Below are 15491 nucleotides of genomic sequence, written 5' to 3'. Positions count from 1 at the left end.
GATCTAGTCACTGGGGGTGGGGTAACTAAATATACTGCTTAAAAACCATGAAATGGACTATTATTCAGCCTTAAAAAGGAAGGAAATTTTGACATATGCTACAAGATAGATGATTTTGAGGACCTTAAGCCGAGTGAGATAAGCCAGAGTATCAAATATGCTGGACAATGGAGTTCCCATCGTGGCACAGCAGAAACAAATCCAACAGGAACCATGAGGTTTTGGGTTCAATCCCTGGCCTCGATCTGTGGGTTAAGGATCTGGCATTGCTGTGAGCTATGGCGTAGGTCACAGACACGTCTCAGATCTGGCGTTGCTGTAGCTATGGTATAGGCTGGCAGCTACAGCTCCCATTAGACCCCTAGCCTGGGAACTTCCATATGCTGCAGGTGCGGCCCTAAAAAGACAATAAATAAATAAATAAACAAATATGCTGGACAAATACCGCACGGGGATTGTACTCATATTGTACAGTCATAGGGTACCTGGACTTCTCAGATAGAAATGACAAGGGTGGGGCCCAGGGCCTGGGGGGATGGAGTCAGTGTTTCATGAGGACCAGAGTTTCTGTTTGGCAAGATGAAAATGTTGGAGAGATGGCCGGTGGGATGCTTGTCCAGCACTGTGAACGTGTGTGGAGAAATGGTTAAAACGGTGAATTTTATGTTCCATGTATTTTATCACAGTAAAAGTATCCATGAAAATGGCGAGAAAACAAACATGCATGGAAAATGCATTTAACTATAGTCATACTAGTAGTTCTGATTGGACTGGAGTAGGCACAGGTAGCTGTGGAAGTCCCAATAGGGGATCACAGATAAAGAGGGAAACCTGTGGGAGTTCCCGTCATGGCGCAGTGGAAATGAATCTGACTAGGAACCATGAAGTTGTGGGTTCGATCCCTGGCCTCACTCAGTGGGTTAAGGATCTGGCATTGCTGTAAGCTGTGGTGTAGACCAGCAGTAGCTACAGCTCCAATTTGACCCCTAGCCTGGGAACCTCCACATGCAGCAGGTGTGGCCCTCGAAAGCCAAAAAAAAAAAAGAGGGACACCTGGGAGATGTTGGGAGACCACTGCAAGCTCAAGAAAACCATCAGCAGAACTAGGCAGGCTTGCTTAATGAGTGGAAGTGCCAGAATTGCCTCAGGTCATTGGGTAGGGGATGGAGTGAGGCCTACATTCAGATTCAGACCTAGAGCAAGAGTTTGAAGACTACCCCTCAGCCGATTTGAATACACACCTAACGGGATACTAAGGAAGAGCTACTACTCCCAGAAAGGAAGAGGCGGGCCTTTCTGACCCCCACGCCCCTTGGAGGATAAAACTTCTGGCCGTCAGGATTCTTGGGCAGAGCTTCTTTCTTGCATCTCTTACAAACGTCCTACCCTAATAAGCCTGTTTCTTGCCTATCACTTTTTCTCTCGCCGAATTCCTTCTGCGTGGAGGGATAAAGAACCTGAACCTCAGTAAATCCAGACACAGGGTGAGTAACTAGCATTTAAAATCGTGGCTTTAAGTCCCAATCTGGCATTAGGTTGGGTTCGAGCACCAATCTGTGTTTTGGCTGGGTTTAAGTCCCGGCACGTGGGTTCAAGCCCCAATTTGACTTCTGGCTGGGTTCAGTGCTGTTGGTTTCAGTGCGGTAATTTTTTTTTTTGGCAAGAAAATTTTCTGTTTACTCATATAAAGTGAATAAATTCTTGTAAGTTAAGTGAAATCAAAGAAATCAAATCAGAGTTCCGGTCATGGGTCAGTAGTTAATGAACCTGACTAGTATCCATGAGGATGTGGGTTAGATCCCTGGTATCACTCAATGGGTTAAGGATCTGGTGTTGCAGTGGCTGTGGTGCAGGCCGGTAGCTGCAGTTCCGATTCGACCCCTAGCCTGGGAACCTCCGTATGCCGTGGGTGTGCCCTCAAGAAATCAAATGCCCTTAGGAGCATGTACACATTGGGAAAATGCCCTTCATTCTAATTCTCAGGAAAGCCCAAGTTCAGCATTTCAGTTTTAGTTCTTTATTTATGCCACACCCAAGGCAAGTAGAAGTTCCCAGACCAGGGATTGAACCTAGACCACAGCAGCAACCTGAGCCATTGCAGTGACAACACTGGATCCTTAGCCCACTGAGCTACCAGGGAACTCCTATATTTTATTTATTGATGAACTTAAGTCAATTGCTGTCTGTAAGTCAGCAATGTATTGAAAAAGAATTTTGCAATAGACCTGTGGGTTTGGCTGGGATGTACTGATTTCTGAAGTGGGAAGGGGCAGTCCTCGGTCCACCATGCACCCGCTGCTCCCAGCAAACCGTAACCATGTGAGCGGCAGGACAGAGGCCAAGGCTAGCAAGTCAGCAGGATGGCAGCAACAACGCCTCTCATGCTTGTCCCGTTCCTGCCTCCCCAGCTTAGTCAGACACAAATCGAACCTGAAAAGGAAAAGCTGGTAATTCTAGCGAGACGAAGGAGAGTCCTCTAGAGAGGGGATTGGTCATGGTGAAGGGCTGTGGAAGCCAGAGCCCCTGAGAACAGGCAAAGCAATGCTCAGCCCAGACTGGAAGGCGCTGGAGCAAAGGGCACCCGAAACCTGCTTTTGCAAAGGGCAGCTGGAGCCAGTGGGCGTGGGCCACACCCAGGGCTTGCCCTGGTCACAATGAGATTCTGGGAGCAGATGCACTGCTGTGCCTCAGTGGGGACCTGCAGAGGAGCTTCTGTGCTGGGTGCTTCTCTGAGCCCCAGGATCTGACAGGGCAGCATCTGGTATCAGGGCCTGGACTGCCTTCTCCTTTGCGATGCTTCTCTGCTCGAAACCTAGGGCTGACACCCGAGGGTCCCCAGACACCTGCTGGGGCCACCTCCAGGCTGTGGATGGCACCACGTGGTTTCGTAGAGGTGGCTTTCCAGGACCGCTGCTGATGTGCTTTGGCCAGTGAGACCGGGGCTGTCCCACACCTGCTGACCGCGTCTTACCACCCAAGTCACATGTGGCTGTTGCCTCGTGGGTGTGGCTTTCTAGTTCCTTCTTGCTGGACCACGTGGTCCAGATTCCTGCACCTCCTCCTTCCACAGCCCCACTTCCAGCAAATGGGGTGTAAGTATCTAATTCCACCGACGCCAGTCACAGCCCATTTAGCAAGTCAGGCGCCAGGCTTCACCCCCACCGGTGATCCATTAGGACCTCAATCCGAAGGGCTGTTCTCTCTCAGCCACTGTCTGAATCCACGATCTCTTCTTTTCCAGCCAGGATGGCCAGCCCAGGTCCCCCGTTCCTCCCCCTAATAAGCTAATGAGCCCTAAGTGCCAATGACACTGGAGTGAGAGAAGTGGCTGAGCATGGGCACCCTGGCTGGTTTCCGGTTTCCTCTTTTGCGGTCAGTAAAGCATCGGTGGGGAAACCTGTAGGCGGGGAACACAGCTCCCACCCACTGTGGCCCCAAGAAAGTCACCCCAACAACCTGCACCTCAAAATATGGATGACTCACCACAGCTCGCCCTTCCACCTCCCACACCTCCTTGGGCTTGACCAGCCCTATGGCAGGCAGGTCGGCTTAGATCGCTCAGGGGCTCTCAGTTTGGAACAGGCCCTCGCCCCCAGCTGGTGCAGGACCTGGATGGAAGAAGGGACTCATAAGCTGAGATACACACAACAGGATTTCTAGAAGTGCTGTGATGAATGGGGTTCTAAGGGATGAATTAAAATTTAAAGGGTGAGATTTAGACAAAGTATTTATTCGAGGGAGTAGAAATATAAAGACAGCAAGCTTGCCTTGGGAGTGTTTGGCTAAAGGGGTGCTAAGTGCAGTTCTCTTGTGGGTCAGCAGGTTAAGGATCTGTTGTTGTCACTGCTGTCCCGTGGGTTTGATCCCTGGCCCCGGAACTTCCACATGCCGTGGATGTGGCCAAAAAAGATTTAAAAAATAAATAAAAATAAAGGGGTGAGAAGCCACGAGAAATCATTAGAGGAAGAACACAGAATTAAAGAATTTTAATAAAATCAATGTTTCCATATGTACACCTTGGGTATCTGGGACCCGCTCCGGGCCGAGAGTAAACCTGCGAGGACCACAGCTTCTACAGGAGAGTGAGTGGGAAGCAGGGCTGCTCCAGACGTGTGGTGCACTGCAATTCCAGGCTGGCACCCACAGCCCCCAAGGTCCTCCTTCCAGCACATCCCTAGGCTCAGGCACGGACCTTGCAGCTCTGAGCGCAGGCCTGAGGTGCCACAGCCCCCACGACACTCCCACATGGATACTTGATAAGTGACAGCACAGAAACAGCTTGTGAAATTGAAGTCTTGCCCACAGAATACTAATGTCCATGTCCACTGAGTCCATCCCTGCTGCTTTGACTGGGACGGTTACACAGCACCTACCTTGGGGAGAAAAGGGCCAAGGGGGGTTCTAATTGCTCTGTTCACCGCACAGTCACAAAACAGCAGGCCTTGAGAAAGACCCGTGCGTTTCTTTCAAAAATACAATTTGAGAAAAGGGAGAGTTAAGACAGGTGAGAGCAAGGTGAGGCTTTTTAATAATTCTGCACAGAATTCTGCTGTGTCCAAGGATGTGGAAGAGACAGAAAACTGTTCACCTTTAGTGCCCATTATTCTAAAGGAAAATAGGCATTTCAAAATATGGATCGACGTTCAGCGAAGGGAAAGACAGGTGTCCCCAAATTAGGGAGTCACCAGAAGGCTTTTCCAGGACTGCACCCACACCTAGAGAGACGGTGCTTTGAAAAGTGCAGTGTCCCATGTACTGTCACCTGTCCTCAGGAATGAACCCAGACTCACAAGTGGTGACGATAAGGCGTCTGGAAACGTGACCCTCCTTCAGTCACCGCAGGGGAAGGCTCAGGACCCGCTTACACAGCACACGGCTAAGCTATGGAATTTCTCCATCATTTATTCCTTAGAAATTGAGACCCAGTAGGAAAGAGCATGGATGTCTTTGCTTTCCGGCCTCGGCAGGATCCCAAGAGGAGAGACTGCAGACCATTATTAGTACAGAAAATGTTTTTCCGGAACAGGGGCTGATCTGTGTCCCCGTCCGTAAGGCCTGGACTGGAGGGAGGGATGGCTCCCAGGGTCCCCTGGTCACACATAGGCTGATGAGAGGCTGCCAGGCCGCACGGCCGGGGACATGGCCTTTTATTGTTAGTCCCTGATAGAGTCAATCCCCGCCAGGAAGAAATGCAGAAGAGGGCAGTGAAATAACCACAGCGTCAGCTCTCTCAGGGACGCCGGGTCTGTGAGGCTGGGGAGCGTCTGTCCCCTCTGTCCCATGTGTGCAGGAGGCCACGGGGCAGGCGGTAAAGTGTTGGAGGTAAGGCGGCCTGACTGGACTTCCTCGCAGGCAGCACTCCCTCGGGAGGAGGTGGATTCCCCGTCACTGAGCAGCGGCTGTCACCCATGGCCAGCCCCGCCCAGGCCACCCTGCAGGGTATACTTGGCTTGGTGTCCCCGGCCTTTCACTTTTCACCCAAGTCATCAGAGGGTACATTTTAACAAGGAAAAACGTCCCTAACGAACATGACAGGTGCACTGCTGAACGAGAGAGAAACCACAAAGAGGATATAAGTTTAAATAAAAACTTCCAGTCCAACACGGCCATCGTGGAGTTTCGAACCAGTAGACGGTGTGGGTTTTGTCCCTGCCATCGACTTCCAGACACACGTCCTCAGGGCCCTCACTGTGAAGCATCCAGAGTGAATGAATTACCCAAAGTGGGGGCTTGGGTGCACAGGCAGGCCTTTTGGGGGGTGGGGGTGGGGTGGGAAGGAACAGATACTTCCCTAAAGTCCACGGTCCCCAGGGCAGAGCCCGAGATGGGGCCAGCGGCCGATCGATCGGTGAGGATGAGGATGGTGCCCCCCCCACCGCCACCAGTCCCCATGGAGCAGACATTTCCAGAGCACATGTGCATCTACAGATCGGGGCACGGTGGGGGGGTTGTCTGGGTGGCGAGAGGGGGCGGTGTCTGGGAAGAGTCTGGGGTCGTGATGTGCCTGGACAGGCAAGTCTGGCGAGTCTTTGGGGGGACCGTGCATTGACATCCGATGGCTGCGAAGAGCCCATTTCCCAGCATCAGATGCTGTCCCTCGGCCACGGCTGGTGCGAGTGCAGCGGCCTCTGTTCTGGGTGCCCGGCAGGCTTGGTGAGGAGCCCCCGGCCAGGCCTGTCAAGTCCGGGCCCCGGGGCTCGGGGAGCGGGGGTTCGTGTGTCTGCTGGCCGCACAGTGGGTGTGGACAAGCCCCCCGTTGGGAAACCTGACAAACGCGGGCTCGGAGAACGGGGTTTGGCACAACTGGCAGAGCTTTTTGTCTGAGAGCCGAACAGAGCTTCCTTTCAGCTTCATCTGCAAAGAGACAGAAAGACAGAGACTTCTGGGACGTCAAGTCACACCGGTTTTCAGAGCTGACACGCATTACCCCGTGGATCACGGATGAGCTCAGCTTTCACATCAATTCCTGAGCTAGAATATTAGAGGTGAAAATAAACACAAACAGCCTCAGGAACTGGAAAAGTCAGAAAGGCTATACAACTGCCTTCTTTTTTACAGAAGTAATTGCTGCCTGGCTGGCTGGGGCATTTCCCACTGAGATCTTCTCTCAAACATCCGCTGAGTTCGAATGTATTCAAATAAGGCCTGTTATAAAGTCACACGGTGTTGGAGCTGCAAAGACCATGGGAGCTGTCTAGTTACCTGTTCTCCTCGTTTGCACACAAGGAAAGTGAGGCCCAAATAAGAGACTTAGTCAAAGCCATGTGGTCGATCCATATGGCACGTTCCTGACCAGAGCCAGGAAGTGTCACTTCCTTCCTTTAAAGGTAACTGACCAAACTAACCAAACTTCATTACCCCCGTCTGATAAACAGGCCCCCTGCTCTGCAAGTTAGAAGCCTTTCTGTACAATTCACGTGTGTTGACCCAGCGAGTCAGCCCATTGGCAGGATGGAGGGATGGCCTGGTGAGTCACTTTATTAGTTTCTCTAGTCATTCAACAAACACATATTCAATGGCTTCAAGAGGCTTGGCTCAGGAACAGCGATATAAGTAAAGGAGGTTCTTGCCTCTGAGAACCCCATGCCTAACAGAGAAGGAGGCAACTCTGGGTACATGCAGCGAGTGGGCAGGCAGATGAGGCTCCAGATGAGGCACCAGTCTGCTTTCAGGATGAAAGGTTTCACAAAAGAAAAGACTTGGGTGGGGTTTCAAGTAGGAGTTCACCAGCAGAAAATGAGCTAAGAATGTCTCAGGCAGAGGAAAGCAGGGTATGAGAGGAGCCCACTTGGAAGGTGCACACCTCCTGAGAGAAGTGAGATGAGTGGGACCAGCCTGGGGAGGGAAGCCAGATCTTCCGGCCCCCCGGGGGGGGGGGGGAAGGAGTCCATGGAGGCTCCCCAGCAGGAGGAACACGTGGGTTCCTGCTCTGGCTGTGCAGGCTGGTCCTCTCCAGAGAGAGGTCTCCCCGAGTGAGCTTGGGGAGGCAGCTCCCCCAAATTCCGGCGTGGAAGCCCTAGACCCCAGGTGAAGGCGCATGGAGGGGGGCCTTGGGTGGTATCGAGGTTGAAGGAGTCACGAGGGTGGGGCCCCACAAGCCCCGGAGGTGGCCCTTACAGGAGAGGAAGAGGCCAGCTGAGCCCTTGGCCTGTGGGATTTGTCACCGCAGCCCGAGAGGACTAGCAGTGCAGTTCTGGCTTGCAACTCACTCCTTGAAGATTCAGTGCGGCCCCCGGTGCCTCTGCCTCTGTCCCCCTTCTGTGAAAGGGAGACGGTAACGGCCGCGGCTGGGTGAACCAGCTGCGTGGACGAGGCCATCGTGACCTACAGTGTGGAACGGGCGGCGCACAGCGCTATCCGCGCCTCCCTCGCTCACCCCCGATCCTCAGCGCCTGGCAGGGGAGGGGCTGCGGCCACCGCACACCTGCCCGCCCAGCGCGCACCTCCACTGCCGCACCTGATTCTGGGTGAACAGAATCCCAGCTGGGGCGCGTTGAAGCGATGGAGAAAAAAATGGAGAAAGAACATTTTCCCTTGGGTGCAATCGACCTTGACTTAAATGCCTAACACAGCAAGGCTGGCTCTCACCTTGTCATATTTGTAGATCAGGTTTTCGGACTTGGCCAGGCCCACGGCCACCTGGGTGGTCCTCCGAGCGTGGATGCTGTCCCTCACGGCCCCCGTTAGGAACGGGCAGAGCAGCTGCACCGACCACGAGCCTGGCAGCAGCTGCAGGACCTGAGCGGCGTCAAACTCCGCGGCGTGGCGGTTTAGGAGGTCCACGGCGGCCACGGTCAGCTCAGTCGAGGAGGGGCCAGGGCCGAGGTAGAGGGCCAGCAGCAGGTGGAAGAGCCGCTGGCGGTAGGGTGGGTCTCTGCCCTCGGAGCGCCACAGACAGTAGTCCTCCGCCGCCGGGAAGTCCGCCAGCTCGTGGACGAGGATGCGCAGGGCGTCCTCGTGCTGCTCCAGCTTCCCGTGCAGGATGGCGCTCTCCATAGGAAGCCCGGCGCCCCGGATCCTGTCTGTGAGGTGGGATCCACTGGTTAGAGACGCAGGGCCCAGGCTTCATGGTGCCAGTCTAACCCGCGCTGCCTGCCCAGGGCCCTCGGCTCAAAAACCGGCAAAGCAGGGCTGCCACTGGACACCCCACGGGGTGGGGGGCAGAGTTTTGGGGCATCTAGGCAGCTGGCCAGGAAGTCTGCGTGCGAGGTGCCTCAGGAGAAAGTCCACGTGTCCCTCAGGTCACTGGGGCCCAAGCCACATGCTCAGGGTCAGCCAATCAGCGATATACATTAAATAAGTGTTTTTTGTTTGTTTGTTTTACTTATTTGAGGAGGGATTTTATTTTCTTTTATTAGCCAGGCCTGCTGCATGCATAAGTTCCCAGGGCAGGGATCAAACTGGCACCAAGAGTGACAATACCAAGTCCTTAACCACTAGGCCACCAGGGAACTCCAAATAAGATGTCTTTAAACAGACATATATTAACATGGTTATTAACTGAGTGGTTAATTATTGACTGGTATGGATCAGTCCACAGAAATGTGACCAGGGGTTCTTGGGAACCTGACCCTGCATTTCTCCAAATGAGAGGGCTCAGGGACTACAGATTCAGTTGTGGAGACTTTATAGGACTTGGTGACTCTGGACAATGGGAATGGATCCTAACAGTCAGAACATGGAGTTCACTGCAGCTAAAGAGCAATAGTCATTCACAGGTAAGGACACCCGGAAGCTCCACGCTGTCCCTCAGGTAAGGACACCCGGAAGCTCCATGCTGTCCCCCAGGTAAGGACACCCGGAAGCTCCACACTGTCCCCCAGGTAAGGACACCTGGAAGCTCCAGTGTCCCAGGAGCTCTCCCAGCTGCTGCGCTGAGGCTCTTCTACAACATGGAAACTGTGGTCTCCGCACTGGGTGGAAATGAAGAGCAGGCCCCTCCAGGATCCCTGCCTCCCGGCTCCAAGCAGGTGGGCACACTGCTGAGGGCAGGACCAGCCTGCAAGGCCAGGATCAAAGCTGGAGCCTCAGTGGGCATGGGCCCAAGTGCATCAAAGCCAAGGAAGGAAGTTCGAAGGGAGACTGGCTCTGCCGCCGTGCAGGCCTCCTGACGCCCCAGGAGGCCTTTGTGCCATGGGCCCCAGAGCCACTGTCCCTTTCTTGGGGGGTGAAGGATGGATGCAGGGCCTCACCTGCCCTCCAGAAGGCTGACCCTGTGCCACAGAGATTCCAGGACCACCCCTCCACCCAAGTCCAGACAGGATGCCAAGGCCTCCGTCCCTGCGTCCCCTCCACCTGAGGCTGCGGAGACCCACTCACCCAGGAGGAAGTGGACTCGGTATGAGTCGGATTTCTGGAGCAGGTGTCGCAGCTTCGCCCGCGTCTCGGTCACTGCTGCACCCGTGGCGTTGGCGCCGGGCTTCTGCTGCAGCACCTCATCCAGGTAGAGCATGGCCAAGTGCGTGTGGTACTCCTCCCTCTGCAGGACACGGGCGGGCAGGCAGCGTGTGCAAGGGGCCCTGAGACCTCCCGCCCGCAGGCACCCCAAGACCCGCCAGGCAAGGTTGGGGGGCGCTCCGGGGTGGAGCACATGCTCTGGGGTGAAAGCAGAGAGGCCGAATCTAAAATCTATGGGAAAATATAAAAGGCTCCCTTATCATTTTTGAGAAGTAAGGGCCATAGGATTTAGGTCTTCTCCAAAAAGGGGCAGTCTGTTTTATTCCCTTTAAGAATCATAACAAGGAAGAAAAAGAAAAATATATATGTATAAGCTGAAGGGACAGGAGAACGAGTAATAAAAAAGCTACTTAGGCCTCCAGGTTTTTTTGTTTTTTTTTTGGCCTTGCACCCACCCAAGGTTGAAGTTCCTCAGCCAGAGATCGAACTCACACCACAGCAGAGACTGGAGCTGCTGCAGTAACAATGCAGGATCTTTAACTGCTAGGCCATGGGGAATTCCAGGCCTCTGGTCTTTTTCACAAACCGCCCAGCTCCCTCTGACCTCCCATGAGTAGAGTCTAAGCGCTGGGAACGGGAAGTTACATCCGACCCATTAGCCAAGTTGGAACAGTGTGAGGCCACTGCAGCCCACACATCTTGGCCTGTGCCCCAGGCCTCACCTGCAGTCTCCTGTCCATGACCAGATGTTCCAGGTACTTCACCAGAGCCCGAGGGTACTTCTTAAGGCAAGTGATAATATCGTCTGGGTTAAAACTACCCTGCTGGTCATCCAGTGGTCTCTTGGTGAAAACCTGAACTCCGACCTGAAAGAAGAGTAGTGATTTAGTTATCGTGCTTTTCAAAAACCCCATCTTATCATCATTCTGAACTCTAGGCTCTGAATAAAATCATCATCAAAGACATGATGAGGCAGAAAAACAGTGCTGCACGAAGCACCGACAGAGAGAGGAACTCCCCTCCTGCAGCCGGGATGCCTTCTGAATGGTCAGAAATTAAGGGACTGGAGTTCCTGTGGTGGCGCAGCAGAATGAATCTGACTAGCATCCATGAGGATGTGGATTTGATCCCTAGCCTCGCTCAGTGGGTTAAGAATACCATGAGCTGTGGTGTAGGTCATAGACGCGGCTCAGATCCTGTGTTGCTGTGGCTGTGGTGTAGGCCAGCAGTTGTAGCTCCAATTCAACCCCTAGCTTGGGAACCTCCATGTGCCATAAGTGTGGCCCTAAAAAGCAAAAAAAAAAAGGAAATCAAGGGACTAAGCATGTCTTGGTTGCAGGTTTCAACAATCCCTGAAGTAACAACTTTACAACATTCAAATCATCCAAAACGAAGATCGGACTGGATTGTAAGTGAAAGAATAAGGGGCTGAACATTCAATAAACTCAGTTCTCTAAATGCTGACACACAGCGTGTGCATCACCCACGTGGCACCAAGGCCCAGCCCTGGCGTCCCCAGGTGGCCTCCCTGCCAGTCAGTCCCTCTGCAACTCCATTTTCCAAGGAGCCAAGCCAGATGGCACGTCCCTAAGATTTATGTATGCAAGCTCTGTCACACTCACACACAAACTATGCACACACACTCACTCTCACATGCTTACACTCTCAGATGCTCACACTCACACATGCCCCACATACACTCCCTCACACATACGCACGCCCGCAACACACACACACACACGCTTCACACGTGCATACACACTCATACACTTGATCACACACACACTCACAAACACTCACACTCACACCGCCCCACAAATCCAAAACACAGGCAGCTCTGACGAGGATGAGCTCTGAGCCCTATGTGCCCGGAGCTGCCGCTCAGCTTCCTAAGCACTGAACCTGGGCATCCACATCTGTATAGAACGCCCGCCCAGCACGGTTGCCATGACACTTAGCACTGATGACACCTGTCAGGTGACTGGCACACTGTTGGGCACACAATCTGTGCTTGATTTGCTGTCACCACCAGCAAATGGGCACTGGGCACCACCCAGCCCTTCCCTCAGGCCGATTTCCTGTTGGACACAGAGGCAGCATCGGGATGGATAAAAGGCACTGGGCTCTGGCTGTATGGGGCACACAGTGCTGCTCAGGTTGCACAAGAGCAGGAGCGAGGCTCAGAAACTCCACAATGAGGCCCAGGGCCAGCACTGGGAAGCTGATTTTGTCTCTGGGGGAGCCCAGGAACGGGAGACACTTGGAAAGGTGAGAGCTGGATGCTCCCTGGTTCCCAGTCACCCCTGGGCTTTCCAAGGACTGTCCCTCCGTCTCGGGCACATGCTCCTCAGAGTCACAGGCTTTGGCTCCTTTCTCATCCTCCAAGGCGGGCAGGTCCTGCTCAGGCCCCCCATGGGCCAGGCCACAGCCACGTGTTGGGATCAGGGCACGTGGAGGCGATGGTCTGCCCGGTGTGGCCCAGGCCCGGGTCCACGCCCTGCAGGCAGGTCCTGCTCCGGCCCACAGAGAACAAGGGACCCGATGCAGTTAGGGGTGGGCTCATATACGTGTTTAAGAAGACGTTGAGCTCGTGGAGGCTGTGCTTTCCACTTTTCTGCACAGGGGCTGCCCAGTGGAGGGGTGCAAAAGCGCCGAGATGCACAACTGCCCAGACAGCCCGGACTCAGATGGCTCGAGGGGACCTGCAGGGGCTGGGAGGACCCAAAGCCCACAGGGAGAGGCTGGAGGAGAGCTAGATTTCCCGCCTAAAATCAAGCTTTCTGTCCATGTGCACCAGCCCCCTCAGCTCCCGAGGGAACGCGTTTGTGGAGCACTGACCTCCTGGCTCTTCTGCAGGACCCAGTCGGCGTAGGTCCACACGAGGTCGGGGTCGAGGCTGTAGGTGAGGAAATCCACCACGTACTCGTACAGGTCTGAGCGTGTGGCGTCCTGGACATCCCCGTTGACAATGTTCACCCACAGCTGGGGACGACACAGAGGAAGCACCGTGACACACTATAAGTAGCTTTCAAAGGGTCTAGCTTTACTGACATGCCTTTTATTTTTTGCTTTTTAGGGCCGCGCCCACAGCATATGGAAGTTCCCAGGCTAGGGGTCTAATCAGAGCTACAGCTGCTGGCCTACGCCACAGCCACAGCAGCTAGGGACCCGAGCCTCGTCTTCGACCTACAACACAGCTCACGGCAATGCCGGATCCCTAACCCACTGAGCAAGGCCAGGGATCGAACCCACATCCTCATGGATACTAGTCCAGTTCATTACTGCTGAGTCACACTGGACCTCCGAGTGGGAAATGTTAAATGCTTTAAATCGATTCTAATTTTTTTTCAGAGAAATTAAAATAGAGGAGTTCCCATTGTGGCTCAGTGGGTTAAGGATCCAATGTTGTCTCTGTGAGGATGCAGTTTTGATCCCTGGCCTCATTCAGTGGGTTAAGGCTCTGGTGTTGCTGCAAGCTGTGGCAGAGGTCACAGATGTGGCTTGGATCTGGTGTTGCTGTGGCTGAGGTGTAGGCTGGCAGCTACACCTCTGATTTGACCCCTAGCCTGGAAATTTCCATATGCTGCAAGTGCAGCTCTTAAAAAAAAAAAAAAAAAAAAAAAGGAGAGAGAGAGAGAAAAAAGAAAAAAAAATTCCGCCATCTATGGAGACTTAGTCAATTGTGTAAATTTCTCTTTACGTAGCTCTGCCAATATTATTGGTATCTCAAACTGCAATTCTTAGACCACATTGGGTGTTTTTTTTTTCTTTTAGGGCTGCACCTGCAACATATGGAAGTTCCTGGGAAAGGGGCTGAATCAGAGCCACAGCAGGTCCCAGGCCACAGCCACAGCAACTCTGGATCCTTAACTCACTGAGTGAGGAAAGGGATCAAACCGTTGTCCTTACAGAGATGTCAGGTCCTTAACTTGCTGAGCCACAACAAGAACTCCACTGTTGTTTTTTTAAACATTTTATTGGAGAATAGTTGACTTACAAAGTTGTGTTAATAGAACATTGTGTTTTAAAAAATAAAAATTGTATCACTGACACCCAAATGCGTTCTTAGCCACGGGTGGCGTGTTGATGGGGACTCCCCCTCCGTTTTTTTATGGCCATACCTGCTGGATATGGAAGTTCCTGGGCCAGGGATCAAATCTGAGCCACAGATGTGACCTGTGCCACAGCTGGGGCAATGACGGATCCTTTTAATTCACTGTGCTGGGCTTTGGATTGAACCTATGCCACCACAGTGACAATGCTAGATCCTTAACCTGCTGCCTCACAGTAGGAACTCCTCCCCCCACCTTTTTTTAAACTTAATCCACTGTCATGTTACCATGGCAATTTTTCAGCAATCAGACATATGTGTGGCTTTGCCCAAGTCACAGAGTTGGGTGAAAACTGCTGACGTTCTTGGCCACTGACAAAAATGCACGACAAGAGACAAGATGAGCTATTTGGGGGCAGAGCCCCCAGCACTGGCTCAGACCCCAGCTCTCCCACTGCCCAGGGCTGTGACCCCTGGGCAAGTGACTGACCTTGATCAGCTTTAGTTTGGTCACAGATGCCATGATGACCCAGCTCACTTGCAAGAGTTATGGTCATTACAGTGGACATTACACACTGTCACTCATAGTCTTCGTTTTGATAAGGCCATGAGGTCACGTGCTTTGTGGCTTAGTAAGAAGTCATATTTTTCTTACGTTAAAAAAAAAAAAAAAACAAACCTCAGGGAGTTCCTTCATGGCGCAGCAAAAACAAATCCAACTAGGAACCATGAGGTTGTGGGTTCGATCCCTGGCCTCGCTCAGTGGGTTAAGGATCCAGCGTTGCCATGAGCTGTGGTGTAAGTTGCAGATGTGGCTCCGATCCCACGTTGCTGTGGCTGTTGCGTAGGCTGGCAGCTGCAGCTCTGATTAGACCCCTAGCCTGGGAACCTCCATATGCTGCAGGTGCAGCCCTAAAAAGCAAAAAAATTAAAAATAAAAAAAAATTAAAAACCCTTGGTCTTGACAATGCTCTTTAAAGAGACGGAAAGACAAAGAAAAGAAAATTCTAGGTCATTCTCTGATGCCCTAGCAGGTTGAGGCTCCTGTGTTCTCACCATTGTGGCTCTGGTTGCTGCTTTGCGGCATAGGTTCAATCCCTGGCCCAGGAATTCCCACATACTGCCTGTGGGGCTAAAAAGGAAAAAAAAAAAATACCCAAAAACCCCCAAGAGATAGCCTGAAATAAACACTGCAACGCTCATTAAAAAAAAAGAAAGAAAATTCTTGGCCAGCATATCTCAAGGAATTCACTGTCTGAAACAGCATTATTTTTGTTCTGTAAAAAGGCTGCAGATCAAAGCAACAGTGGTCTCTATCAATCTGTGAGATTTTCCCCCCAAGCAACCCTGTGTTAAATAGCAGTGATTTTGAAATAAGGCTGAGATGCTTTTGACCTCACCTGAACTGCAGCAGCATCCTGCTTGTTGTAATGATACAGCAAACCCAGGGCAAAGTACCTGAAAGAAAACATGCAGTCAGTGTACCCTCTGCCATCTCCCCCGGGGAGGCGCCCGGCACAGCAACACCCCCAGCCTCCACCCT

General features: G+C 52.6%; 1 protein-coding gene across 2 annotated transcripts in view; it reads right to left on the bottom strand.

Moving 5' to 3' along the window:
* The window catches only part of TGFBRAP1 (transforming growth factor beta receptor associated protein 1), a 51982-nt gene continuing 40460 nt past the window's right edge, over positions 3970–15491 (bottom strand). For both annotated transcript variants that reach the window (XM_003354707.5, XM_005662351.3), the window contains exons 7-12: positions 15349–15406; positions 12736–12879; positions 10620–10763; positions 9820–9979; positions 8089–8522; positions 3970–6354 (exon numbers count right to left, since the gene is read on the bottom strand). In XM_003354707.5, coding sequence (XP_003354755.3) covers positions 6178–6354; positions 8089–8522; positions 9820–9979; positions 10620–10763; positions 12736–12879; positions 15349–15406 — 1117 coding nt within the window. In that variant the 3' untranslated portion in view covers positions 3970–6177. The remainder of the gene's footprint in view (positions 6355–8088; positions 8523–9819; positions 9980–10619; positions 10764–12735; positions 12880–15348; positions 15407–15491) is intronic.

This window comes from Sus scrofa, chromosome 3, assembly GCF_000003025.6.
Source record: "Sus scrofa isolate TJ Tabasco breed Duroc chromosome 3, Sscrofa11.1, whole genome shotgun sequence".
Classification (NCBI taxonomy): Eukaryota; Metazoa; Chordata; class Mammalia; order Artiodactyla; family Suidae; genus Sus; species Sus scrofa.
This window is presented reverse-complemented; position numbering and strand designations above follow the sequence as displayed.